At 39.4% G+C, this 26,850-nt stretch overlaps 1 protein-coding gene and 2 long non-coding RNA genes across 15 annotated transcripts in view; 2 read left to right on the forward strand and 1 right to left on the reverse strand.

Moving 5' to 3' along the window:
• LOC131838506 (uncharacterized) overlaps positions 1–26,850 on the forward strand; it is a 90,399-nt gene that overhangs the window by 32,962 nt on the left and 30,587 nt on the right. For 3 of the 10 annotated variants that reach the window (XR_009356619.1, XR_009356623.1, XR_009356620.1), the window contains one exon: positions 23,356–23,462. The exons of 5 other annotated variants lie outside the window; for them this stretch is intronic. This is a non-coding gene — a long non-coding RNA (uncharacterized LOC131838506). Of the gene's footprint in view, positions 1–6,487; positions 7,636–23,355; positions 23,463–26,850 lie in introns of those variants that run through there. 2 more of the 10 variants (XR_009356616.1, XR_009356622.1) reach the window with 1 other exon arrangement.
• Positions 1–26,850, reverse strand: part of C8H12orf56 (chromosome 8 C12orf56 homolog) — a 111,263-nt gene that overhangs the window by 3,522 nt on the left and 80,891 nt on the right. For 2 of the 4 annotated variants that reach the window (XM_059184742.1, XM_059184741.1), the window contains exons 7-11: positions 22,500–22,606; positions 20,988–21,077; positions 6,124–6,247; positions 3,670–3,744; positions 3,045–3,119 (exon numbers count right to left, since the gene is read on the reverse strand). In XM_059184742.1, the coding sequence (XP_059040725.1) occupies positions 3,045–3,119; positions 3,670–3,744; positions 6,124–6,247; positions 20,988–21,077; positions 22,500–22,606 (471 nt within the window). Of the gene's footprint in view, positions 1–3,044; positions 3,128–3,669; positions 3,745–6,123; positions 6,248–20,987; positions 21,078–22,499; positions 22,607–26,850 lie in introns of all 4 variants that reach the window. The other 2 variants (XM_059184744.1, XM_059184743.1) reach the window with 1 other exon arrangement.
• LOC131838507 (uncharacterized) lies at positions 8,092–16,563 on the forward strand. Its single transcript, XR_009356625.1, has 2 exons — positions 8,092–9,005; positions 15,330–16,563. It is a non-coding gene; the product is annotated as an uncharacterized LOC131838507 (long non-coding RNA).

Below are 26,850 nucleotides of genomic sequence, written 5' to 3' on the forward strand. Positions count from 1 at the left end.
GAGATTAGTTTAGAAAACAGACAGACAGACAGACAGACACACACACACACACATACACAGAGAACCAAATAAAAAAAACCAAGAATAATGGATTCCACAAGTCGTTTTATTTTTTTGAGGGGGGCACATTTTTAAACAACTACCCATAAATGTAGGCACTATGAAATCAGGAAGACACTCTAGTGTCCTTTCAAGCTCTAACCAGGTCCCTTTACATGCCCATTAAATTAGTATCAATAAATATGTTGCCTTTTCTATTGATGTTGCTATTGGCCCTTCTGAAGTAGGACAGGGTGGAGTGGGTTCTCCCCAGTCCAGATCTGTTTACTTGTATTGACTAAATACTGCATCAGGGAAACACAGATTGAGGTTGGGGAGTCTGGAGTAGTAGAACAAAGCAATGACAATTTGGGGATTAAATCTGTAACTTTTTTTGCATCTTGCTCTTACCAAGCAAGAAAATCAGCCAGAGCTGACTGACATACAGGTAGATTCAATGATCACAACAGTTTGCTTGCTTGCACATTTCTCTCAAATGGCCAGTTTCTACCCATACTCTTTAGAATGGAGTTAATATTGAAGCTTTCAACAGTGTAGTGGTCCTTTTGCCACCTTTCATCCTGGCATACTTTATGGTCACAGACTGGCTTCATACTCAATTCCTTTGGTGAACCAACCCTAGAGGTTGATAAAGAAACTTCCCTGTGGCTTGAAGTCTTTAGTACCCCCAGACTTCACACATCAGTTCAAATGATAGAGTCTGCAACCACTGTACAGAAAAAGGAAGGGTCTTGCATCTTGCTCATAAGAGCTTCTGTTGCTATGAATGACGAACTTTACGATACTCCTTGAAGTGAAGAGAAAGTAGTTACCATCTGTGTGCTGCTAAAGGAGCCAAGTCTATAGGCTCAGTCTCTGTATAAGGCAGCTGGCTGTTAAACTGACAAGGTTACCTACCCTCTGGCCCTAACCAGACTTTTGTAAACATATGCCGCAGGGATCTGGCAAGAAAATCTGCATTCCCAAGGACATGTTCAGCATAACTATAGAAAATACCCAAAGTAGGGAACCACTGATGGCCAACATGTTTGTATATCAAAAGAGAACATATTATGTCAGGTCAAATCCTCCATTAGCAATGAAAATTTAGTTGGGTTTACTACTTTTTGAAGAGATCTCCAATTAATGGATGTTGATTGGATATATGAATATATGAATGAAGAAAGGAAAATTAAATTCGGGGAAATGAGATTAAGGGATGAAACTTTTTTATAGAATTAATTCAGAAGGTATTTTACTGAATATCCGTTATGTGCCTACCACAACAGACATAGCTCCCACCCTCGTGGCACTTGGAGTCTGTTGGGAGAGAATGACATCGTGTCAGTCTTGACAGACTAGGTTGTACTGTGGTAACAAATTTCAGGAAATTTTGTGGTAACAAATTTCACAACAGTTTACTACTTGCTCACATTTTATGTCCCTTATAGGTTGGCAGGGGGTTGTACTCATTGTAGTCACTGAGGACTCTCAGTGCTGCCACTCAACACGCCAGAAGGAAAAGAGAATGCAGAGAAGCTTGCACTTGCTCTTAAACCTTCTGACAAGAAGTGACACAGGCTACTTATGCTCACATTCCATTGGCAAAAGCAAGAACAGAGACCTACCTAATTTGAGGTAGGGAGAGCAGTACAATCCTACTGGGTGCCTGGAAGGAGAGAGAGCCAGAATGTATGTGGGCACTAATGTCTATATAGGGAAGAACCAGAAAGGAACGCCAACAAATGCCAACTGCAACAGTAACAAGTCCCATGAAGGGAAGGAAGAGGTCTTCTTCCCAAGCTATGACTATGTGTGCCGATAATGGGGAGTCTGATCTAGTCAGAGGTGAGGAAATCATCCCCCACCTTGTCCCAGGAAGAGGCACTGAGGCCTAAAGGATGAGTAGGAGTTAGCGTGGAAAAAGGAGGGAAAAGCATTTCAGACAGAGGAGGAACAGTGAATGTCCTGTAATGGAGTTGGGGGTGCTGGAGGTGGGCAGTGAGTAAGAGGCACACAAAGGGAGAGTGAGGGACTAGATGAGCCTTGTAGGCTTTTTTTATGAGAGATTAAAGCAAGGCATGACATAATCAGATTTTTTGGAATAGATCTCTTTGATTAGTCTGGTGGGAAGATAGGGACAGACCATATAGATGTGACTGTAATGTCAAAGACAGAGACAGTGGTACTATGGACCAGGATGGCAGTAACCAGGACAGAGAGTCCCAGTGATCCCCAGTGTTAATTCATACTCGCCAACTCATACTTGGTGTTTAACATAAATGTTCAGGGCATGCCTGGGTGGCTCAGTCGGTTAAGCAGCCTGCTCTTGATTTCAGCTCAGGTCATGGTCTCAGGACCCTGGTATCCAGCCCTGCTCAGTGGAGAGTCTGCTTGAGGAAGCTCTTCCTCTCCTCTGCCCCTCCCTCCTGCTCATTCTCACTCTCTCAAAAAAATAAATTAATCTTTTTTAAAAAGACAAATGTTAATATTTTCACTTACTTATGCAGCCAATATTTTAATGCATTCTGTTTCCTACAGAATATATCTTAGGATTTTTCATGAAGTGAAGATCACATTTAAGAGATCATTTCAGGGGGTTCCTGGGTGGCTCGGTTGGTTGAGCATCTGACTCTTGATTTTGGTTCAGGTCTTGATCTCAGGGACATGAGATTGAGCCTGGCATCTGGCTCTGTGCTGAGTGGAGCCTGCCTAAGATTCTCTCTCCCTTTCTTGGCCCCTCCCTGCTCATGGTCTCTCTCTCTCTCTTTAAAAAAAAATTTGTTTTTTTAAAAAGGATATCATTTCAGTACCTTAAGCACTTAGGACCCAAATATAAAAATGCTTTTTTAAAATTAAATAATAAAATAATCAGATTTACATTTTCCTTCTGCTTTATAAATATCACTACTTATAGAGAAAATTTGCATTTTATTAAGTAAGCACAAGAGCACCTGTTTAATTAGCTATAAGTGGTGGTCTTGTTTCTGCTTCCCGGTACTTACTGTGGGAGGACGACTCTGGAGGAAGGACATCATCCAGCTAATAGCAAACGTAGTGGATCCCAATCCAAGATTTCCCTGAAAGACTCGAGGAAATAAATAAGTTGTATTCATGAAGTCCAAATTGTACATAAAAGGATATTCATTCTCAAATACATTTTATCTTGATTAATGAAATCTCTATAATCAGTATTTAGCAAAAAATTTAAAAAGTAAAATCAGAAGGCACGTGGGTGGCTCAGTGGGTTAAACCTCTGCCTTCAGCCCAGGTCATTGTCTCAGGGTCCTGGGATCGAGCCCCGCATCAGGCTCTCTGCTCTGTAGGGAGCCTGCTTCCCCCTTTCTCTCTGCCTGCCTCTCTGCCTACTTGTGATCTCTCTCCGTCTAATAAATAAATAAAATCTTCAAAAATAAAAAGTAAAATCAGTATTTAGGGAGATAAACTGGATGAGTACTTGAGAGCAAAAGTAGTATCACTTATGTTAGCTGACTTTGGAGACCATCTCTAATACAAGTATATTAAAGGTATATTATTATTCATATGATGTAGAATCATAGGTATGTAATAGTCATATGATATATAACAATCATATAGTATAACATATATGATAAAAAATAAGTATGGTACCTGCTGAAAGACAAGAAGTATCTCATATAAAAGTGCTGTAGCTGTGTCTGTATATTCCACGATAAGCTTCTGTAACTGGAATTTTAAATAATAAGACAATATAATTAGCAGATCCAAAAAAATGGTGATTTCTCCTGGTTGCCATTAGGTACTTATAAAAGAATTTTTGATTAACTGAAAATAAAATGAGTGTGATCAGTTTTCCTATTCTGTTTGGTTCAGATAGTCTCAAAACAAATGAACAAACAAAAATGGCTCATAGAAAGACTACACATTGAATAATGTCTATGAAAGTGGATCAGGGAAAAACGATATAGAATGCTACCACACAAAAACCCCTGCACACTTGATTTGCAAAATCATTCAGATCAATAACTCTACCTCATTTTAAGACTAATGAAATATGCTCCCTAGAATTAAGGTGGGGGATTCTCTGGGTAATTTGGGCTTAAGCCCAGCATGAACTACAACTCCCTCTGTGAAATGGGTAAATATAGGGCTTAGAGATTTTTTACTTTATTTTCTTGCAAGAACTCCAGTGAGTGAGGCTGTCTTCTAGCTTCAAGTAACTCTTCTGGCCCATCCACCACTTGGTGCATGAGAGCTGTGCCTGTGGGCATTGATAGAGGCCAACACATCTTCCCTAACAGTATTCTTTGCAAGAAAGAGCTCTAGCTTGAAATCTCCCACTGTGTTAGACCTTGGAACCAAAATGTATATGATCTGCTCATGGCTGCACCAATAGCCCAGGCACAAAAGATCACCAAATCCAAAAGCAGGAAACTCAGACCTATCTATTCTGTCCACTACCTATTTTTATAAGGCTATACCATAGGCAATCAAGTCAGCTAATCCAAAACCAAATTCACTGTTTCCCTTTTAAACCTACTCTTCTTGCTGTAATTCTTACCTGATACCCAGCCAGAATCTAAAAGTCATCCAATGTTCACAATTTATTTTCAACATCAAACATCAGCACAATTTCCTAAAAATTTCTGGAATCTATTCTCTTTGCAACTACCATCCCTTTTGTTTTCTTCATAAATTTACTCAATAAATATGCGTCCGACACTGTGCTAAGGGTTGGGGATACAGTGGGGAGCAGCGGAGACATGGACTGTGCCGTCATGGAAGATAGTCTAACCACAGTGTAACAATCAAATAAATAAATGCATCGTTGCTAACTGAGAAAGCGTTCTGAAACAAGAGTATAGGAAGTTAGGAGAGCTCTAAAATGAAAGTCCAAGTCTTGTTTTGGGGGTCGAGGATAGCTTCACTCTGGCCTCTATTATTCTTCACATGGATGTCTGTACTAGCTTCTTAGCCCTGCCTGAGTCTTGCTTCCATCCCAGTCTGTAAACCCTAGTATTACTTAAGCCGCTGTTGAAAATGGTATCATAGTTACTCCACATAGTCTCTAATATTCATATATATGAATAGTTATGTAATATTCACACATATGAATATTATATTCATGTTATGTTTAATTAACATCTGTCTCTCTAACCAGACTATAAACCAGTGAGGGCAGAGATTGTGTCTGTTTTGCTTCTTGTTTGGACCTCACTGCCTACCACACTGTTTAGCTCATCATAGAGTTTCAATAAATATTTATTGAATGAATGAATAAATTTAAGAGTTTTCTAAAACATAACTCTAATTGTCTAAGAACTATCAAGTCATATCCCATCCTTTTAAAAAAATCAGAGCTAATAAAAATAAAATAATAAAAATCGGATTTATTCTCTCAGAATATGTGCTTTCTAGGTAGTCTGATATTTCTAATGTTTTAGTAAAACCTTGGAAAAACAAGTAATTCTCACTAAGTTTGCACTACTTAGATAGGTAAGGAGATGCTAAACTAAGGCAAGAGAGTTAAAGTCTCTTAAAGATTGTTCTTTTGGGAGCCTGGGTAGCTCAGTTGGTTAAGTGTCTGCCTTTGGCTCAGGTCATGATCCCAGGGTCATGGGATCAAGTCCTGCATCGGACTCCCTGCTTCTCCCTCTTTTTGTCCCCCTCCCTCCCTCCTGCTTCTGCCCTCTCTCTCTCTCTCACATTCTCTGTCAAATAAATAAAATCTTAAAAAAAAAAAAAGACAGTGCTTTTTTACTATTAGACCCCTACTGTGGAATTACATATACATAAATATTTTGTATAGAGGCAGATTTATCTAATACATACTAAATCTAATTTATCTAATACATACTAATTAACCTATACATACTAATTATCTAATACATACTAAATACTAATTATTTTCCTTAGTATACATACTTTTTTCTTAGTATACATACGTTAAAACATATAAAATAAATATATATTAATACTGACAGAATACCCATCTAAGTTTTGAGGTTAATGGCAAAATATTTACTCTTTGATTTACATTAGAAGACAAGAAGCCAGGGCACCCCTACATATTGTATTTAGTCTACCCCCAAATTCTCATCTCACCTTAGCATCAAAAGACATCTCAACTGAAGTTGAATCAGCCACCAACTGGATATCAAACACAGGACAAGATTTTGGAATCCGAGGTTCACTAATTAAAATTAGCAAAAGATTAAACAGTGTTCCCCTGAAAAAATAAATAGAAGGCAATTAATGAATAAAGTTTGAAAAGAAAAACAGTAAAGCCAAGTTTGTAGGCATTGAATATAACTAAAAGTATAAAGCATTGCAGACCATTCTTGACTGAACTTTTGGATCCTTGGACATGCAGACAATGGAGTAGTGGTAAAACATTTAAATGAAAATATATAATTTCTTGGTCTTTTGACTCAAAGCAAATTTTATGTTTTGTTTTGTTTTTTTAAAGAGTGTGTGCACAAGTGCAAGAGCGGGGAAGGAGGTGTAGAGGGAGAGAGAGAGAATCTTCAGCAGGCTCCATGCCCAGCAAGCAGTCTGACAAGGAGCTCAATCTCATGACCCTGAGATCATGACCAGAGCTGAAATCAAGAGTCCATCACTTAACAGACTGAATCACCCAAGCACCCCTCAAAGCAAGTATAGTTCTATAAGTTCACATAGCTTAGAAAACTTAGTAAGTCTGGACTTAAGGGAAATTTGGGTGATTTCAAATTAAAGCAGTATTTTCCAAAGGGCTCTTTCTGCACCCCCACAAAGGGCTTTTTATGGACTATTAATCCCAGGCAAATTATAGTCAAAATAGATTCTGTGATAGAAGAGGTATAGGGGATACTTGGTTAAACCAAATTCATTGAATATCTTTACTGTTGGACTTCTCAGAAGCTTTAATATGCTCACATGCACTGTTTATCTCCAGGACAAAGAAACTGCTTTATGAAGCATTTCTTAAAATGCTTATTTAATCATAGGGTTTTATTGACTCTAGAACTCTTTTAAAAAAATTTTTTTAAAGGTTTTTTTTATTTACTTGACAGATCACAAGTAGGCAGAGAGGCAGGCAGAGAGAGGGGGGAAGCAGGCTTTCTGCTGAACAGAGAGCCCAATGTGAGGCTCGATTCCAGGACCCTGAGGTCATGACTGAGCCGAAGGCAGAGGCTCAACCCACTGAGGCACCTAGGCACCCCTCTTTTTAAAATTTTTTAATTGAAATAGTTGACATGTTAGTTTCAGGTATACAAGATAGTGACTCAGCAATTATATACATTATCATATTCTTACCATGATAAGCATAGTTACCATCTGTCACCAAATGAAGTTATTACAGTATGATTAACTATATTCCCTATGCCATACTTTTCATCCCTTGACTGGCTTATTTTAAATTTGTACCTCTTAATCCCCTTTACCTATTTTACACATTCCCCCCATTCCCCTCCCATTTGGCAACCACTTGTTCTCTGTATTTATGAGTCAGTTTCTCTTTTTTGTTGTTATCTGTTTGTTGGTTTACTTTGTTTTTTAGATTCCACATATAAGTGACATCATATGGTATTTGTCTAACTTATTTCACTTAGGATAATACACTCTAGGTCCATCCATGTTGTCACAAATGGCAAGATTTCATTCTTTTTTTAAAAGTTTAAATATCTTCTTTTTTCATTTTTAATACATTTAAAAAATTATTTTTATTAACATATAATATATTATTTGCCCCAGGGGTACAGGTCTGTGAATCGTCAGGCTTATACATTTCTTAGCACTCACCATAGCACATACCCTCCCCAATGTCCATAACCCAACCATCCTCTCCCTAACCCCCATCTCCCAGCAACCCTCAGTTTGTCTTGTGAGATTAAGAGTCTCTTATGGTTTGTCTCCCTCCCAATCCCATCTTGTTTCATTTTTTCCTTCCCTACCCCCCAAAACCCCTACCTTGCCTCTCACATTCCTCATATCAGAGATCATATGATAATTGTCTTTCTCTGACTGAATATTTCACTCAGCATAATACCGTCTAGTTCTATCCACATCATTGCAAATGGCAAGATGTGTGTATGTGTATATACTCTTCCTTATCCATTCATCTGTTGATGGACATCTAGGTTCTTTCCATAGTTTGGCTGTTGTGGACATTGCTGCTATAGACATTCAGGTGCACGTGCCCCTTCAGATCACTACATTTGTATCTTTGCGGTAAATACCCAGTAGTGCGATTGCTGGGTCATAGGGTAGTTCTATTTTCAACTTTCTGAGGAACCTTTATACTGTTTTCCAGGGTGGCTGCATCAGCTTGCTTTCCCACCAACAGTGTAGGAGGGCTCCCCTTTCTCCGCGTCCTTGACAACATCTGTTGTTTCCTGACTGGTTAATTTTAGCCATTCTGACTGGTGTGAAGTGATATCTCATTGTGGTTTTGATTTGTATTTCCCTGATGCCAAGTGATATGGAGCACTTTTTCATGTGTCTGTTGGCCATCTGGATGTCTTCTTTGCAGAAATGTCTGTTCATGTCCTCTGCCCATTTCTTGATTGGATTATTTGTTCTTTGGGTGTTGAGTTTGATAAGCTCTTTATAAATTTTGGATACTAGCCCTTTATCTGATATGTTGTTTGCAAATATCTTCTCCCATTCTGTCAGTTGCCTTTCGGTTTTATTGACTGTTTCCTTTGCTGTGCAAAAGCTTTTGATCTTGATGGTCCCAATAGTTCATTTTTGCCCTTGCTTCCCTTGCCTTTGGCAATGTCGATTTCATTCTTTTTTATAGCAAAATAATATTCCACTATATATATACACGACACCTTCTTTATCCATTCATCTATTGGTAGATATTTAGGTTGCTTCTGTACCTTGACTATTGTAAATAATGTTGCAGTAAACATAGGGTTGCATACATATTTTTGGATTAGTGTTTTTGTTTTCTTTGGATGACTACCTAGAAATAGAACTGGACCATATGGTAATTGTAGGTTTTTTTTTTAATATAATTTTTTATTTTTTATAAACATATATTTTTATCCCCAGGGGTACAGGTCAGTGAATCACCAGGTTTACACACTTCACAGCACTCACCAAAACACATACCCTCCCCAATGTCCACAATACCACCCCCTTCTCCCAAACCCCCGCCCCCCAGCAACCCTCAGTTTGTTTTGTGAGATTAAGAGTCACTTATGGTTTGTCTCCCTCCCAATCCCATCTTCTTTCATTTATTCTTCTCGTACCCACTTAAGCCCCCATGTTGCATCACCACTTCCTCATATCAGGGAGATCATATGATAGTTGTCTTTCTCCGCTTGACTTATTTCGCTAAGCATGATACGCTCTAGTTCCATCCATGTTGTCGCAAATGGCAAGATTTCATTTCTTTTGATGGCTGAATAGTATTCCATTGTGTATATATACCACATCTTCTTGATCCATTCATCTGTTGATGGACATCTAGGTTCTTTCCATAGTTTGGCTATTGTGCACATTGCTGCTATAAACATTCGAGTACACGTGCCCCTTTGGATCATTATGTTTGTATCTTTAGGGTAAATACCCAATAGTGCAATTGCTGGGTCATAGGGCAGTTCTATTTTCAACATTTTGAGGAACCTCCATGCTGTTTTCCAGAGTGGTTGCACCAGCTTGCATTCCCACCAACAGTGTAGGAGGGTTCCCCTTTCTCCGCATCCTCGCCAGCATCTGTCATTTCCTGACTTGTTGATTTTAGCCATTCTGACTGGTGTGAGGTGATATCACATTGTGGTTTTGATTTGTATTTCCCTGATGCCAAGTGATATGGAGCACTTTTTCATGTGTCTGTTGGCCATCTGGATGTCTTCTTTGCAGAAATGTCTGTTCATGTCCTCTGCCCATTTCTTGATTGGATCATTTGTTCTTTGGGTGTTGAGTTTGCTAAGTTCTTTATAGATTCTGGACACTAGTCCTTTATCTGATATGTCGTTTGCAAATATCTTCTCCCATTCTGTCAGTTGTCTTTTGATTTTGTTAACTGTTTCCTTTGCTGTGCAAAAGCTTTTGATCTTGATGAAATCCCAATAGTTCATTTTTGCCCTTGCTTCCCTTGCCTTTGGCGATGTTCCTAGGAAGATGTTGCTGCGGCTGAGGTCGAAGAGGTTGCTGCCTGTGTTCTCCTCAAGGATTTTGATGGATTCCTTTCGCACATTGAGGTCCTTCATCCATTTTGAGTCTATTTTCGTGTGCGGTGTAAGGAAATGGTCCAATTTCATTTTTCTGCACGTGGCTGTCCAATTTTCCCAGCACCATTTATTGAAGAGGCTGTCTTTTTTCCATTGGACATTCTTTCCAGCTTTGTCGAAGATTAGTTGACCATAGAGTTGAGAGTCTATTTCTGGGCTCTCTATTCTGTTCCATTGATCTATGGGTCTGTTTTTGTGCCAGTACCATGCTGTCTTGATGATGACAGCTTTGTAATAAAGCTTGAAGTCCGGGATTGTGATGCCACCAACGTTGGCTTTCTTTTTCAATATCCCTTTGGCTATTCGAGGTCTTTTCTGGTTCCATATAAATTTTAGAATTATTTGTTCCATTTCTTTGAAAAAGATGGATGGTACTTTGATAGGAATTGCATTAAATGTGTAGATTGCTTTAGGTAGCATAGACATTTTCACAATATTTATTCTTCCAATCCAGGAGCATGGAACATTTTTCCATTTCTTTGTGTCTTCCTCAATTTCTTTCATGAGTACTTTATAGTTTTCTGAGTATAGATTCTGTGCCTCTTTGGTTAGGTTTATTTTTAGGAATCTTATGGTTTTGGGTGCAATTGTAAATGGGATTGACTCCTTAATTTCCCTTTCTTCTGTCTTGCTGTTGGTGTAGAGAAATGCAACTGATTTATGTGCATTGATTTTATATCCTGACACTTTACTGAATTCCTGTATAAGTTCTAGCAGTTTTGGAGTGGAGTCTTTTGGGTTTTCCACATATAGTATCATATCATCTGTGAAGAGTGATAATTTGACTTCTTCTTTGCCGATTTGGATGCCTTTAATTTCCTTTTGTTGTCTGAGTACTAGAGGCTAGGACCTCTAGTACTATGTTGAATAGCAGTGGTGATAATTGACATCCCTGCCGTGTTCCTGACCTTAGCGGAAAAGCTTTCAGTTTTTCTCCATTGAGAATGATATTTGCGGTGGGTTTTTCATAGATGGCTTTGATGATATTGAGGTATGTGCCCTCTATCCCTACACTTTGAAGAGTTTTGATCAGGAAGGGATGCTGTACTTTGTCAAATGCTTTTTCAGCATCTATTGAGAGTATCATATGGTTCTTGTTCTTTCTTTTATTGATGTGTTGTATCACATTGACTGATTTGCGGATGTTGAACCAACCTTGCAGCCCTGGAATAAATCCCACTTGGTCGTGGTGAATAATCTTTTTAATGTACTGTTGAATCCTATTGGCTAGTATTTTGGTGAAAATTTTCGCATCTGTGTTCATCAAGGATATTGGTCTATAGCTCTCTTTTTTGGTGGGATCCTTGTCTGGTTTTGGGATCAAGGTGATGCTGGCCTCATAAAATGAGTTTGGAAGTTTTCCTTCCATTTCTATTTTTTGGAACAGTTTCAGGAGAATAGGAATTAGTTCTTCTTTAAATGTTTGGTAGAATTCCCCCGGGAAGCCGTCTGGCCCTGGGCTTTTGTTTGTTTGGAGATTTTTAATGACTGTTTCAATCTCCTTACTGGTTATGGGTCTGTTCAGGCTTTCTATTTCTTCCTGGTTCAGTTGTGGTAGTTTATATGTTTCTAGGAATGCATCCATTTCTTACAGATTGTCAAATTTATTGCCGTAGAGTTGCTCATAGTATGTTCTTATAATAGTTTGTATTTCTTTGGTGTTAGTTGTGATCTCTCCTCTTTCATTCATGATTTTATTTATTTGGGTCCTTTCTCTTTTCTTTTTGATAAGTCTGGCCAGGGGTTTATCAATTTTATTAATTCTTTCAAAGAACCAGCTCCTACTTTTGTTGATTTGTTCTATTGTTTTTTTGGTTTCTATTTCATTGATTTCTGCTCTGATCTTTATGATTTCTCTTCTCCTGCTAGGCTTAGGGTTTCTTTCTTGTTCTTTCTCCAGCTCCTTTAGGTGTAGGGTTAGATTGTGTACCTGAGACCTTTCTTGTTTCTTGAGAAAGGCTTGTACCGCTATATATTTTCCTCTCAGGACTGCCTTTGTTGTGTCCCACAGATTGTGAACCGTTGTATTTTCATTATCATTTGTTTCCATGATTTTTTTCAATTCTTCTTTAATTTCCCGGTTGACCCATTCATTCTTTAGAAGGATGCTGTTTAGTCTCCATGTATTTTGGTTCTTTTCAAACTTCCTTTTGTGGTTGAGTTCTAGCTTTAGAGCATTGTGGTCTGAAAATATGCAGGGAATGATCCCAATCTTTTGATACCAGTTGAGTCCTGATTTAGGACCAAGGATGTGATCTATTCTGGAGAATGTTCCATGTGCACTAGAGAAGAATGTGTATTCTGTTGCTTTGGGATGAAATGTTCTGAATATATCTGTGATGTCCATCTGGTCCAGTGTGTCATTTAAGGCCTTTATTTCCTTGCTGATCTTTTGCTTGGATGATCTGTCCATTTTAGTGAGGGGAGTGTTAAAGTCCCCTAGTATTATTGTATTATGGTTGATGTGTTTCTTTGATTTTGTTATTAATTGGTTTATATAGTTGGCTGCTCCCACGTTGGGGGCATAGATATTTAAAATTGTTAAATCTTCTTGTTGGACAGACCCTTTGAGTATGATATAGTGTCCTTCCTCATCTCTTATTATAGTCTTTGGCTTAAAATCTAATGGATCTGATATAAGGATTGCCACTCCTGCTTTCTTCTGATGTCCATTAGCATGGTAAATTCTTTTCCACCCCCTCACTTTAAATCTGGAGGTGTCTTCTGGCTTAAAATGAGTTTCTTGGAGGCCACATATAGATGGGTTTTGTTTTTTGATCCATTCTGATAACCTGTGTCTTTTGATGGGGACATTTAGCCCATTAACATTCAGGGTAACTATTGAGAGATATGAATTTAGTGCCATTGTATTGCCTGTAGGGTGACTGTTACTTTGTATTGTCTCTGTTCCTTTCTGATCTACCTCTTGTAGGCTTTCTCTTTGCTTAAAGGACCCCTTTCAAGATTTCCTGTAGAGCTGGTTTGGTGTTTGCAAATTCCTTAGTTTTTGTTTGTTCTGCAAGCTTTTAATCTCTCCTTCTATTTTCAATGATAGCCTAGCTGGATATAGTATTCTTGGCTGCATGTTTTTCTCGTTTAGTGCTCTGAAAATATCATGCCAGCTCTTTCTGTCCTGCCAGGTCTCTGTGGATAAGTCAGCTGCCAATCTGATATTTTTACCATTGTATGTTACAGACTTCTTTTCCAGGGCTGCTTTCAGGATTTTCTCTTTGTCACTAAGACTTGTAAATTTTACTATTAGGTGACGGGGTGTGGGCCTATTCTTATTGATTTTGAGGGGCGTTCTCTGAACCTCCTGAATTTTGATGCTCGTTCCCTTTGCCATATTGGGGAAGTTCTCCCCAATAATTCTCTCCAGTATACCTTCTGCTCCCCTCTCTCTTTCTTCTTCTTCTGGAATCCCAATTATTCTAATGTTGTTTCATCTTATGGTGTCACTTATCTCTCGAATTCTCCCCTCGTGGTCCAGTAGCTGTTTGTCCCTCTTTTGCTCAGCTTCTTTATTCTCTGAAATTTGGTCTTCTATATCGCTAATTCTTTCTTCTGCCTCATTTATCCTAGCAGTGAGAGCCTCCATTTTTTATTGCACCTCATTAATAGCTTTTTTGATTTCAACTTGGTTAGATTTTAGTTCTTTTATTTCTCCATAAAGGGCTTTTATATCTCCCGAGAGGGTTTCTCTAATGTCTTCCATGCCTTTTTCAAGCCCGGCTAGAACCTTGAGAATTGTCATTCTGAACTCTAGATCTGACATATTACCAATGTCTGTATTGATTAGGTCCCTAGCCTTCGGTACTGCCTCTTGTTCTTTTTTTTGTGTTGAATTTTTCCATCTTGTCATTTTGTCCAGAGAAGAGTATATGAAGGGGCAAGTAAAATACTAAAAGGGTGGCAACAACCCCAGGAAAATATGCCTTATCCAAATTAGTAGAGATCCCAAATCTTGAGGGGGGAGAATTGGGATAAAAAGAGGTTCAAAAAGGAAGAAAGAAAAAAAAGAAAAAAAAAAAAAGAAAAAAGAAAGAAAGAAAAAAAAAAGAAAACACCTAAGAAAAATATAAAAAAGAAAAAATATATGTATTAGATAAACTAGTAAAAAATCGTTAAAAAAGAAAAAGGTAACAGTTAAAAAAATAAAATTTTACCCGAAGGCGAGAAAAAAAAACAAAAAATGAAAAAGAAAAAAATTAAATTAACCGCAAGACTAAAAAAAATCACAGGGAGAAAGCCATGAGTTCCGTGCTTTGCTTTCTCCTCCTCTAGAATTCTGCTGCTCTCCTTGGTATTGAAACTGCACTCTTTGGTAGGTGAACTTGGTCTCGGCTGGATTTCTTGTTGATCTTCTGGGGGAGGGGCCTGTTGTAGTGATTCTCAAGTGTCTTTGCCCCAGGCGGAATTGCACCGCCCTTACCTGGGGCCGGGGTGAGTAATCCGCTTGGGTTTGCTTTCAGGAGCTTTTGTTCCCTGAGCGCTTTCCGTAGATTTCCGGAGGACGGGAATACAAATGGCGGCCTCCTGGTCTCCGGCCCGGAGGTGCCGAGAGCCCAGGGCCCCACTCCTCAGTGCGCGCTTAGAGAACCGCACCCAGTTACTCCCGCCGCCTGACCTCTGGCCTGACCTCCGGCCTGACCTCCGGCCGCGCTCTGAGCTCACCGAGCCTACGGAGCCTGCGACCGGTTCAAGGTCACCCCGAGCTGGGAGCTTACTGTCGGCTCTGTCTCTGTAGCCGGCTTTCCCGTTCCAATACCCGCAAGCTCTGGGACACTCAGACACCCCCGATCCTTCTCTGACCCTGCGGGACCTGAGGCCACGCTGACCCTGTATGGGCTTTGCCCCGGGTAGCCTCTGGAGCGATGTCCCTCAGCGGAACAGACTTTTAAAAGTCCTGATTTTGTGCGCGGTTCCTCTGCCGCTTGCTGGGAGCCGGCCCCTCCCCCCGGGGTCTATCTTCCCGTCGCTTTGGATTCACTTCTCCGCTGGTCCTACCTTTCAGAAAGTGGTTGTTTTTCTGTTTCCAGAATTGCTGTTCTTCTTCTCTTCGATCTGCCGATCTGGTAATTGTAGTTTTAGTTTTTTGAGGACCCTCTATCCTGTTTTCCAGAGTGGGTGCACCAATTTATATTCCCAACAATAGCACCAAAAAAAAAAAAAAAGAGGAAAAAAAGCTTTTCTTTAAACAAGGCATTTCAGCTCCACTGAAGTACTAGATATTAGTTAATAAAACTAATACTACTTTAAGTCTTTTCCATTCAAAACCAGTGTACTATCCATTAACCTACACTAATAACTCAAATTGTCACTATATGTTTGAATAATGTACCCTGTTATTTGAAAAGGAAAAGGAAAAAAAAATCACAATCCAAATTGAGGATCCTGAGGGGATGAGGTTTGATGGTACCATCTTCATATATGTTATATAATTCATGCATAGTTGAAAGGGAGCCAAATGCAGATCACTACGAAAATCAGTTGCCTAACTGAAGACAGTATCAGAGTAGCTTTGATGATGGGAGCAGTAAAAGAATGTATAGATAGGACTATATCAAAATCCTCTATCACCATAACCATTTTCATAATGGACTAAATGAGACTGTAAACAATCCCTGTTTAGTAATATTTGAGGGTTCCCAATCTTTTTACAATCACTTAAATCATCACCATGATTAGAAGTTCATGATTAGGGCGCCTGGGTGGCTCAGTGGGTTAAGCCGCTGCCTTCAGCTCAGGTCATGATTTCAGGGTCCTGGGATCAAGTCCTGCATCGGGCTCCCTGCTCAGCAGGGAGCCTGCTTCCTCCTCTCTCTCTCTCTCTGCCTGCCTCTCTGCCTACTTGTGATGTCTTTCTGTCAAATAAATAAAATAAAAAATATTAAAAAAAAAAGAAGTTCATGATTAACCAAAATTTTAATAAAAAGAATTCCCCTCCTTTCTCCAAAGCAAAAAGCAGGTTAGTTCCTATATCTACAAAAGAAGAATCATGTCAACACACTTCTCAAAAAAGCAGAGTATGTCCTACAGGATATTTGTTAATGTTTTATTCAGGCTACTTTAAAATGGCCAATCTTACTTTTAGAAGACCCTTCCAAAATCAACAAAATAGGGTGCCTGGGTGGCTCAGTGGGTTAAGCATCTGCCTTCAGCTCAGGTCATGATCCCAGGGTCCTGGGATCAAGATCAAGAGCCAAGTGGGGCTTCCTGCTCTGTGGGGAGTCTGCTTCTCCCTCTCCTTCTGCCTCTCCCCCTGCATATGCTCTCTCTCTCTCAAATAAATAAATAATCTTTTTTTTTAATCAAAAAATTTCATTTAGAAGCTTTTCCTAATCTTAAGTTTGAAATGATATTCCATGTACTGATTTATTTAATGTCCTTTGTTTTCAGCAACAGCTTCTTTTCAAAGTATCATATATCCAGGGTTAAAGGAAGGAACTCTCAAATTCTGGGTCACTTTCTGTGATAATATATGAATTTAACCTTAACAGTATTAAAATAAGAATGAATTTATGGCACGTTACAGGAAGAATTCAATGAACTGAATTGAGCCAATAAAATCTTTACTTATAAAAAAAATAAAGAGGAAAATGCTGAAATGAGTAAATGCTTTTATATTTGCTCAAATGGAATTTAGTTTGAAATCTACTCTTCCTGTCAACACTATTTAAAATACACGGGGTCGGGACGCCTGGGTGGCTCAGTTGGTTGAGCGGCTGCCTTCGGCTCAGGTCATGATCCCAGCGTCCTGGGATCGAGTCCCACATCGGGCTCCTTGCTCCGCGGGGAGCCTGCTTCTCCCTCTGACTCTGCCTTCCACTGCTCTCTCTCTGACAAATAAATAAATAAAATCTTTAAAAAAAAAAAATAAAATAAAATACACGGGGTCAATAATAGAAGAAATCTTAATCTAAATGGTAGTTTCATCCCCAAAATACTTATTATAGAATTGACAGCACATCCTTAAAATGTGCCAACAATTTTGATACTTTCATTGTGTAGATTGTTATTATTTCCAATGTGAGAATTTTGAATGCATTACAATATATTTTATAATATATATACAGACTTTGAAAGGCAAACTCATGGTCTCATAAGTCACTCTGTGTTGTTTGTGGTTGGCAGAATTCTAATATGGCTTCCAAGATTTTTGCCCCTGGTATATGCACCCTAAATAATTCCTTCCTCTTAAGTATGGATAGGACCTGTGAATATATTAAGCTATTACTCTTGTGATTATGTTATGTTAGATGAGAAAGGTAAAGGGATTTTGCATACATAATTAAGGTTCCTAATTTGTTGACTTCTGAGGTAATCAAAGAGAGATTATCCTGGGTGAGCCTGATTATCCATTTGAGCCCTTCAAAGAGCGCTTAGAGCTTCTCTGAGTGCAGAGATAGTTTCTTACCAAGAAGCAAGCAAGTTTATAAGGAAATTACTTCAGGCCACAAAGACCCAAGTGAGCTTGGAAGATAAGCCCAAGGCTCAGATGAGACTGCAGCCCTAGTCTGTTGTCACCTTGACTGCCACCTTGTGAAACCAGAGCAAGGTAATCCAGCTGCGCTATGCCCAGATTTCCTGATCCACAAAAGCTGTGGATAAACAGTTGATATTATTTTAAGTCACTGAGTTTATAGTAACTTGTTACAGGGTAATAGAAGATTAATGCAGTTATATTAGACATTAAATGTTAGTTAAGGCTACATGTAACATGACTTGACCCTATGCATATCAAAATTGGCTGAAAAGTTAGTATTACAACCTGACTCTATTATAGCAATATAATATATGCATTGAAATACATGAAAAAAAAAACAAGAAATACATAAAAAGAATTAGTCATCTCAGGAAAGAAGCTTACTATAGTAGGACTGATGTGGCCAAACCAACTTAAGACAGAACAGTTGAAAAAGCAGAGGATAGTAAGAGTGATGGTTCTTCAACTCAGAGAGAGGTAGGGATGAAAAGATGGGCAAAAAGGGTAACATAATTGAGCAGTAATTCAGTGTGGCTAGATATAAATGTAAGAAGTAATATTGAATCTCTGTCCTGGAGATTGGGGAAATGATACTATCAGCTGCATAAAGAAATATACAGAGGGGGCACCTGACTGGCTCAGTTGGTGGAGCATGCAACTCTTGATCTTAGGGTTATAAGTTCAAGCCCCACTCAGGGTTTAGAGATTACCTTAAAAAAAAAAAAAAGAAATCTTAAAAAAAAAAGTATTCTGAGAAAACAATAGTGTGTGTCTTCCCTGTTTTGCTGCAAAGCAGGGGTTAAGAAACTATGGCTCGTAGGCCAAATAGCCCAGAACCCATTTTTATAAATAAAGCATTATTGGAACAGAACTGTGCCCATTCATTTGTAAATTGTCTATCACTCTTTTTATGCTGCAGTGGCAAAGTTGAATAGCTGCAGCAGACACTCTATGGTCTGAAAAACCAAAAATGTTTATTCAATGGCCCTTTATAGAAATGTTTAACAATTCTGCAATCAGAGAAAGACAATTATCATATGATCTCCCTGATATGAGGAAGTTGAGAGGCAATGTGGAGGGTTTGCGGGGGTAGGAAAGGAATAGATGAAACAAGATGGGATCAGGAGGGAGACAAAGCATAAGAGACCCTTAATCTCACAAAACAAATTGAGGGTTGCCCAGGGTTGGGGGTGGGGGCGTTGGGTTATGGACATTGGGGAAGGTAGTATGTGCTATGGTGAGGCTATGAAGTGTGTAAACCTGGCGACTCACAGACCTGTACCCCTAGAGCTAATAATAATTACATGTTAATAATAAAAAAAAAGAAATGTTTGGCTACTCTGGCGTATAGCGTAGTATACCCATAGTCCCTGGCACAGAGCAAATTGCTTAAGAAATGTTCATGAGGTGTGCCTGGGTGGCTTAGTCATTAAGCGTCTGCCTTTGGCTCAGGTCAGGATCCTGGGGTCCTGGGATTGAGCCCCCATTGGGGCATTAGACTCCCTGCTTGTCAGGGAGACTGCTTCTCCCTCTCCCTCTGCTTGTGTTCCCTCTCTCACTATCTCTTTCTGTCAAATAAATAAATTAAATCTTTAAAAAGAAAAATGTTCATGTTATTATCATCAAAATTCATTTGTAAAGTTTTCTAATAAATAGCCAGGACAAACAATAAAGTTTTTATTCTTCTCCCTGGTTCAAATGTTTTAGAACCCATAGCCCTCATTTTCCTTCCACTTTCTAATACAGAAAATTTAAGTAAACAGTTGATGACAGTGGAAAAAAATTAAGATTATAATCTGAACACTGGCTCAGGATATAATTCATAGTCTACAAACCATATAAAAAGGTCAAGCAGATATATGAAATATGCAAACACATATTTTCTGTGGCAAAGAATGCTATTGTCCCCCTACTACACATTATTTCATTCTTCCTTTTAATAATAGGTGTCCCTATCACCATCCAAAGTTTAGCTAACTACAGAGCCATGCAACTGCAGACACATCCAGCTTCTCTTGAGGCTAGATATGGGCATATGCCTAAAGTCCTCATCAGCAGAATATGAGCAGAAAAATCTTAGATGACTCTCTTAAAAAGGAAATTTGCTTGCCTTCTACTTCTCTTCCTGCATCCCATAGGGTTTAAGGAAGTCGTGAAGGTCAGCCAACTTCAACCATAAAGACAGAGATAGCATAATAAAATATGTCAGAGCAAAAAAAGGGAAGGAACCTAGGTCTCTGGCTGATCTCCTAGAGGAAATCTTGACTCTCTACTCTGGACTAGTATATGAAAAAGATGTAAATTTCTATCTTCTGTGGCCCACATATTTTAACATATCTTTATCATAGCAGCTTACTCTATATGTTAATAAGCCCTCCCGCTGTCACTCACTTCAAGGTCACACAATTATATATTAAATGAAGCTACTATTAACTCTGGCCTTTGCAATGTGATATTTCTGTTATGTGGGGTTACAGGTACTCTGTAAAATTCTAGTAGAGAACCCCTGGCTTTTATTTTTATTTTTACTTTATTTTATTTTTTTTTTTAAAGATTTTATTTATTTATTTGAGAGAAAGACAGTGAGAGAGAACATGAGTGAGGAGAAGGTCAGAGGGAGAAGCCGACTCCCCGTGGAGCTGGGAGCCTGATGTGGGACTCGATCCTGGGACTCCAGGATCATGACCCGAGCTGAATGCAGTCGTCCAACCAACTGAGCCACCCAGGCGCCCAAGAGAACCCCTGGCTTTTAACGTATGATGAGGCATTTGGGCTTTTTCAAGTTCACCAGACAATGACAAAAGATAAAATTATGCTAAGAGAATCTCTGTGCCCTTAATAATCCAGAGAGCCTGGGAGAACTCACTATGTTCCGTGTTCATCAAAGAAGGAAGTGGAAAGGCAAAGGAGTTTAATATACTTATACGGGGTTTGGACAGAGAACTAAGAGAGCTATGAGTTTTGGAAGACACTCAATAGAGTAGTTAATGGGTTGTAACTACAAGGTGCCAATGTCTCCTTAAAGACCTTACCTTGGGGCGCCTGGGTGGCTCAGTGGGTTAAGCCTCTGCCTTCAGCTCAGGTCATGATCTCAGGGTCCTGGGATTGAGCCCCGCATCAGGCTCTCTGCTCAGTGGGAAGCCTGCATCCCCCTCTCTCTCTGCCTACTGCTCTGCCTACTTGTAATTTCTTTCTCTGTCAAATAAATAAATAAAATCTTTACAAATAAATAAATAAATAAAAATAAAAGACCTTACTTTTTAGCTGCCAACGTGCTCAGGCGCGATGACTCAGTTTCTGTTTCTCTGAACATCAGTCCCAGAGTCTGTATAATTTCAATGCATGCTCTAGAAAACAAAGCAAAGAAAGCACAGGAGTGGCATGGTTGCATGACAAGTTCAGAACTTCACAAAATTAGTAACCCTTGATAAAATTGCTGTCATATCGATATAGAAAACGTATGGGAAGGAAATTCTGTTTGTTAATTGTCAACATTGGTTGAGTCCCTACTCTGTGATTGCTACATAGTAAACACTCAACAATATTTGTTGAGCGAATTAATTAATAGCTGAATGTCAGGATTACAAGTCATTTTCATAGTGTTTTTGGTCCTTAACATTTTTTTCTGATAATCACACGCTATTTTAAAATTATTTTTAGGGGAGCCTGGGTGGTTTAATTGGTTAAGCATCTACTTTTAGCTCAGGTCATGATTCCAGGGTCTTAGGATCGAGCTCCTTGCTCAGTGAGGAGTTTGCTTCTCCCTGTCCCTCTGCCACTTTCACTGCTTGTGTGCTTGTGCGTACACTCTCTCTGTTTCTCTTTCTATCAAATAAATACATAAAATCCTAAAAATAAACAAATAAAATTATTTTTAATAATTTTAACTTTTTCCAATAAGTAATTTTTGGCTCAAAATTTCAAAGGTAAAAACGGGAATTCAGTGAAAGTTGTTTTCTCTGATGCCTTTTTTTTTTTCCCCTTTGGGACAACCAATATTACTAATTTCTTATATAGCCTTTCTTTATTTTTAAGATTTTATTTATTTAAGGGAGAAAGAGAAGAAACAAGTACAGTAGAAACAGTGAGGGGAGGGGGAGAAGGAGAAGCAGACTCTCACCGAGCAGGGAGCCCGAAGTGGGGCTTGATCCCAGGACCCAAACACTTCACTGACTGAGCAACCCAGGTGCCCCTATAGCCTTTCTTTAAAAAGTAGAACAGGAACACCTGGGAAGCTCAGTCCATTAAATGTCTGACTCCAGATTTCAGCTCAGGTCATAGTCTCAGGGTTGTGAGATCGAGTCCTGTGTCAGACTCTGAACTGGGCGTGGAGCTTGCTTAAGATTTTCTCTCTCCCTCTTCCTTTGCCCCTCCCAGCCCCCCACGAAAAGTAGAACAAAATGAGTACTATTTTTTAAAATCTATGTGAGGCAAAACTGGGATGCCTGGGTGGCTCAGTCGGTTAAGCCACTGGCTTCAGTATAGGTCATGATCCCAGAGTCCTGGGGTCAAGTCTCGCATCGGGCTCCTTGCTCAGCAGGGAGTCTGTTTCTCTTTCTGCCTCTGCCTGCCACTCTGCCTGCTTGTGCGCACGCACACTCTGTCTCTCTCTCACAAATAAATAAATAAATCTTATAAAAAAAATCTATGTGAAGCAAAATTTGCAGCACCATTAATCATTACTACAGTATATATTTTGCCCAGCACCTTCCATTTATCTTCAGTACCCTCTGGGGAGAAAAATCTATGACTATCCAGTTAGTACTTACACCAGCTCATCGGCCCTTTGGCTTTTATTTTGAAGTGAGCTCTTATCCCTAGACTCTGGCAAGTACTCATGAAGTTTGTTCACCAGGAAATAGAAAAGGTCACTGGTCTGTGAAAGCAAGTAGGAAAGAAGATGGTCATTAGGTATCAGATGGTAAAACTCTATCTTTACATAATAAAAATATGAAGATATTATTTATTCTCTGGAACCAAGTGAATTATAATACCTCTCATTAATAATAGCGTAACCCAATGTGAAAACACTTTTTACTTAAACCAGGAGACTACTGTCCTGGTGAACAGAGCCTGAGCTAAAGCCTAGGGGGTGAGGCTAAGAGATGCCCCTTAGGCCTGGCTCTACTGTTAATACCGAAGACCCTCCAGACATAGGTGTATAATCTCAGGCAAATCATTCAGTTACTTATGAATACTAGATTAAATGGAGGCTCCTATAGTTCTGCTTTTCCAAAGTAACTTGACCTTTGTGAGGATATAACGAATAATGGCTAGAAAACTTTTTTTTTTTTTAAAGATTTCATTTATTTGACAGAGAGAGAAAGACAGGGTGAGAGAGAATACAAGCAGGAAGAGTGGGAGACGGTTGGCAGAGATGCAGGCTTCCCACTGGGCAGGAAGCCTGATGCAGGGCTCAAGCTCAGGACCCTGGCATCATGACCTGATTAGAAGGCAGATGCTTAAGAACTGAGCCACTCAGGCGCCCCTGGAAAAACACTTTTTAAACATGTTTGCTAACCTGCAAGTGAAGGCACAGCACTGGTATAGCCTAATGAAGACAGTGAAGAATGATACTAATAATTCTGTTAATACAGTGGAAATGTCGATTGTCATCTCTGACAGAATAAACACTGACTTAAGAGTGCGTGAACCAGTTTTTTTGTGCTTCTGTGCAGTCTCATGAGCTAAATCCGAGCATGAAATAAGCACTGGCCCATGAAATCAGGCAGGTTGGTACTAATGAGAAAGATAATGTAATTGCTTCTTTTCCTTTTCTCTCTTACTTATTTTCCCCCCCAGGACTTTTGTCGACTAGTGACAAATTAGACTCTGTTTAAAAAGGTATTACGTGTACCTTTATTTAGGTGCTAAGGCATGACAAGAGGCTGAGGATGGCAGCGGGAGAGAGGGACAGGAGGAGAAGGAGCAAGGTGTATGCCGGGCCCTCTGAGAACAGCTGCCGTTTACCAGTGCCCTGGTAATTGAGCACAGTGTGGTGGCTTTGTACCCTAACTCTGAGGTCACACCCCAGTTAGCTGTATGATATCTGGCAAATGACTTACACACTCTATGACTTATTTTATGTCTAAAAGAGAGTTAATGTCACCTGGTGGGTGTTGCAGTAAGATAGTATCTGTAAAGCCTGAATGGTGCACAGCATATCATAAGTGCTTAATAAATTTATCAGTTACTATTGTGATCTCCCACCTGCTCACTAGTTCAGGAAGTTTTATTTTATTTACAAAGTTTTGTTGTTATTTTTTAAGATTTTATTTATTTGACAGAGATCACAAGTAGGCAGAGAGGCAGGCAGAGAGAGAAGGGGGGAAGTAGGCTCCCTGCTGAGCAGAGAGCCCAATGTGGGGCTCCATCCCAGGACCCTGGGATCATGACCTGAGCCGAAGGCAGAGGGCTTAACCCACTGAACCATGCAGGCGTCCCTTTTTTACAAAGTTTTATTTGTAAAGTATCTTACACCACCCTGCAACAACATGGAGAAATCTCAAAACTGTTAGGCCAAAGGAAGCTAGCACAAAAGAGTACAGAGTGTACATTTCTGGGTAAGTGGAATCTGAGGCAACAGAAAGCTTCTGTACATCTCTATACATTCTGTACATTTCTGGGTAAGTGGAATCCGATCAACAAAAAGCACAATGATTGCTCGGGGCCATAGATGGGAGGAAACTGCCTGCCAAATGTATGAGGTGGCCTTATGGGGCTGTAGAAGGGGCTATAGCCTTATGGGGTGATAGAAGTGTTCTAAATCTTGATTGGGGTGGTGGTTATATGGGTTTATACATTTGTCAAAACTCTTTAAACCAAACCCTTAAAATGAGTGCCTTTTATTATATGTAAATTATATCCCAATAGTTTCTCCAAAGAAGAGGTACATATGGCCAGTAAGCACATGAAAAAATACTCAACGTCATGAATCATTAGGGAAATGCAAATCAAAACTACAAATAATCAGAAAATAACAAATGTTGACAAGGGTGTGAGAAAACTAGAACCTGTGTGCATTGTTAGTGGGAATGTACAGTGGTACAGATGCTGCGGGAAACAGTATGGTGGTTCCTCAAAAAATAAGAAATAGAATTACCAGAGGATTTAGTAATCCCACTTTTGGGTATAGTCCCAAAAGAACTGAAGGCAAGGTCTCAGAGAGATTGACACACCCATATTCACAGTGGTAACGTTCACAATAGCTTAAATGTGGAAGCAACCCAATATCCATCAACGGAGTATGGAAAAGAAAATGTGGTCTTTACATACAGTGGAATATTATTCAGCCTTAAAAAGGAAGTGAGCTCCAACACTGATGTACCTGTGAGACATGCTGAGTGAAATAGGCCAGTGATAAAGAGACAAATACTGAGTGATTCCATTTACGTGAGATACTTAGAGAAGCTAAATCATAGATGCAGAAAGAAGAATGGTATTGCCAGGGGCTGGGAGAAGGGATGAATGGGGAGTTATTATTTAATGAGTATAGTTTCAGTTTTACAAGATGAAAAGAGATCTGGAGATGGCTGCACAATGAGACAGTGTTCCTACTTAATACCACTGGACCATATGCTTAAAAATGGTTAAAATGGTAAATTTTCTGTTATGTGTATTTTACCATAATAAAAAAAAAATTGTTGAATTAAGAAAGAACCTCATGGAGGAAAAAATAAAGGGTTAGGAAGGAACAGGAATGGAGAACTCTTTCATTCACTCATTCATTCATTGAACACATAACTACTCATTGCCAGCTATGTAGCAGGTGCTGTGCTAGGTAATGAGATACTACCTCGAGCCAAGCAGACATGGTATCTGTATTCCTAAAGCATAGTTTCAGTCAGTCTACCACAAAATGTTCTCATAATTTAAAATTTACTTGTGAAAAAGAAGAGAGAGAGAAAGAGAGATTACCTGAAAGAAAATTATACCACATACAGATGATTTCAAATGGGGGAAAGTGTGTGTGTGTGTGTGTGTGTGTGTGTGCACGTGTGTATGCATTTATAATACATAATATATTTATATACAATTATATATATTTGTAAGATTTTATTTATATGAAATTATTCTATGTATAATTTTCCATCATCTTGCTCAGGAACCAAAAATTAGAGGTGCCTCTAATCTCCCCACCCCAGTGAAGGTTCCTAAGGAAGCTTCACACAACCTCATGTTCTCCAGGGAGCCCAGCACAAAGTGGGAAAACCACTGCTTAAACATAAAGCTATTATAACTGTTTAAAGAAAAAAGCTCTGACAGGTGCCTGGGTGGCTCAGTCAGTTTAGTGTCTGATTCTTGATCTCAGCTTAGATCTTGATCTCAGGGTTGTGAGTTCAAGCCCCACCCCAAGTGCAGAGCCCACTTAATAAAAAAAAAGAAAAGAAAAAAGCTCTGGAAGAAGATAAAAATGTTGACTTTTATGAATTATATATGTTAACTCTGTGTAAACGAATATGAGACTAGATTGTGGTTATGGATTAGAGAGAGAGAACATAAGGCTACGGTCTTGGTGGCATGGTGGTGGGCAGGCGGCCCACACTGTGTGTGGAAAGACCAAAAATAGGAGACTGCCCATATGCCTTTTATTTCCCTCTCTATTCATTTTGGCCTTTAATTTTTTAAAAATATTTTATTTATTTGTTTGATAGTGAGAAAGAGAGAGAGCACACACACAAGTAGGGGGAGCAGCAGGCAGAGGGAGAAGCAGGCCTTCTGCTGAGCAGGGAGCCTGATGCGGGTCTTGATCCCAGGACCCTGGAATCATGACCCGAACCGAAGGCAGACACTTAACGACTGAGCCACCCAGGCGCCCCTAGCCTTTAATTTTTTTAATCCTTTTTTTTTAAGTAGGCTACATGTCCCACGTGGGTCTTGAACTCACAACCCTGAGATCAAGAGTCACATGCTCTACCAACTAAGCCAGCTGGGGGCCCCTTGGCCTCTCATTTTTGATAGCTGAATTAGAAGATCAATTTTAGTCCATCTAAGGACATTACCTTAAAGAACAGCTGCTGTTTTGTTTGTTTGTTTGTTTTTTAAGATTTTATTTATCTGAGAGAAAGAGTGAGAGAGAACATGAAAGGGGGGAAGGTCAAAGGGAGATGCAGACTCCGT

Source organism: Mustela lutreola, chromosome 8 (genome assembly GCF_030435805.1).
Source record: "Mustela lutreola isolate mMusLut2 chromosome 8, mMusLut2.pri, whole genome shotgun sequence".
NCBI lineage: Eukaryota > Metazoa > Chordata > Mammalia > Carnivora > Mustelidae > Mustela > Mustela lutreola.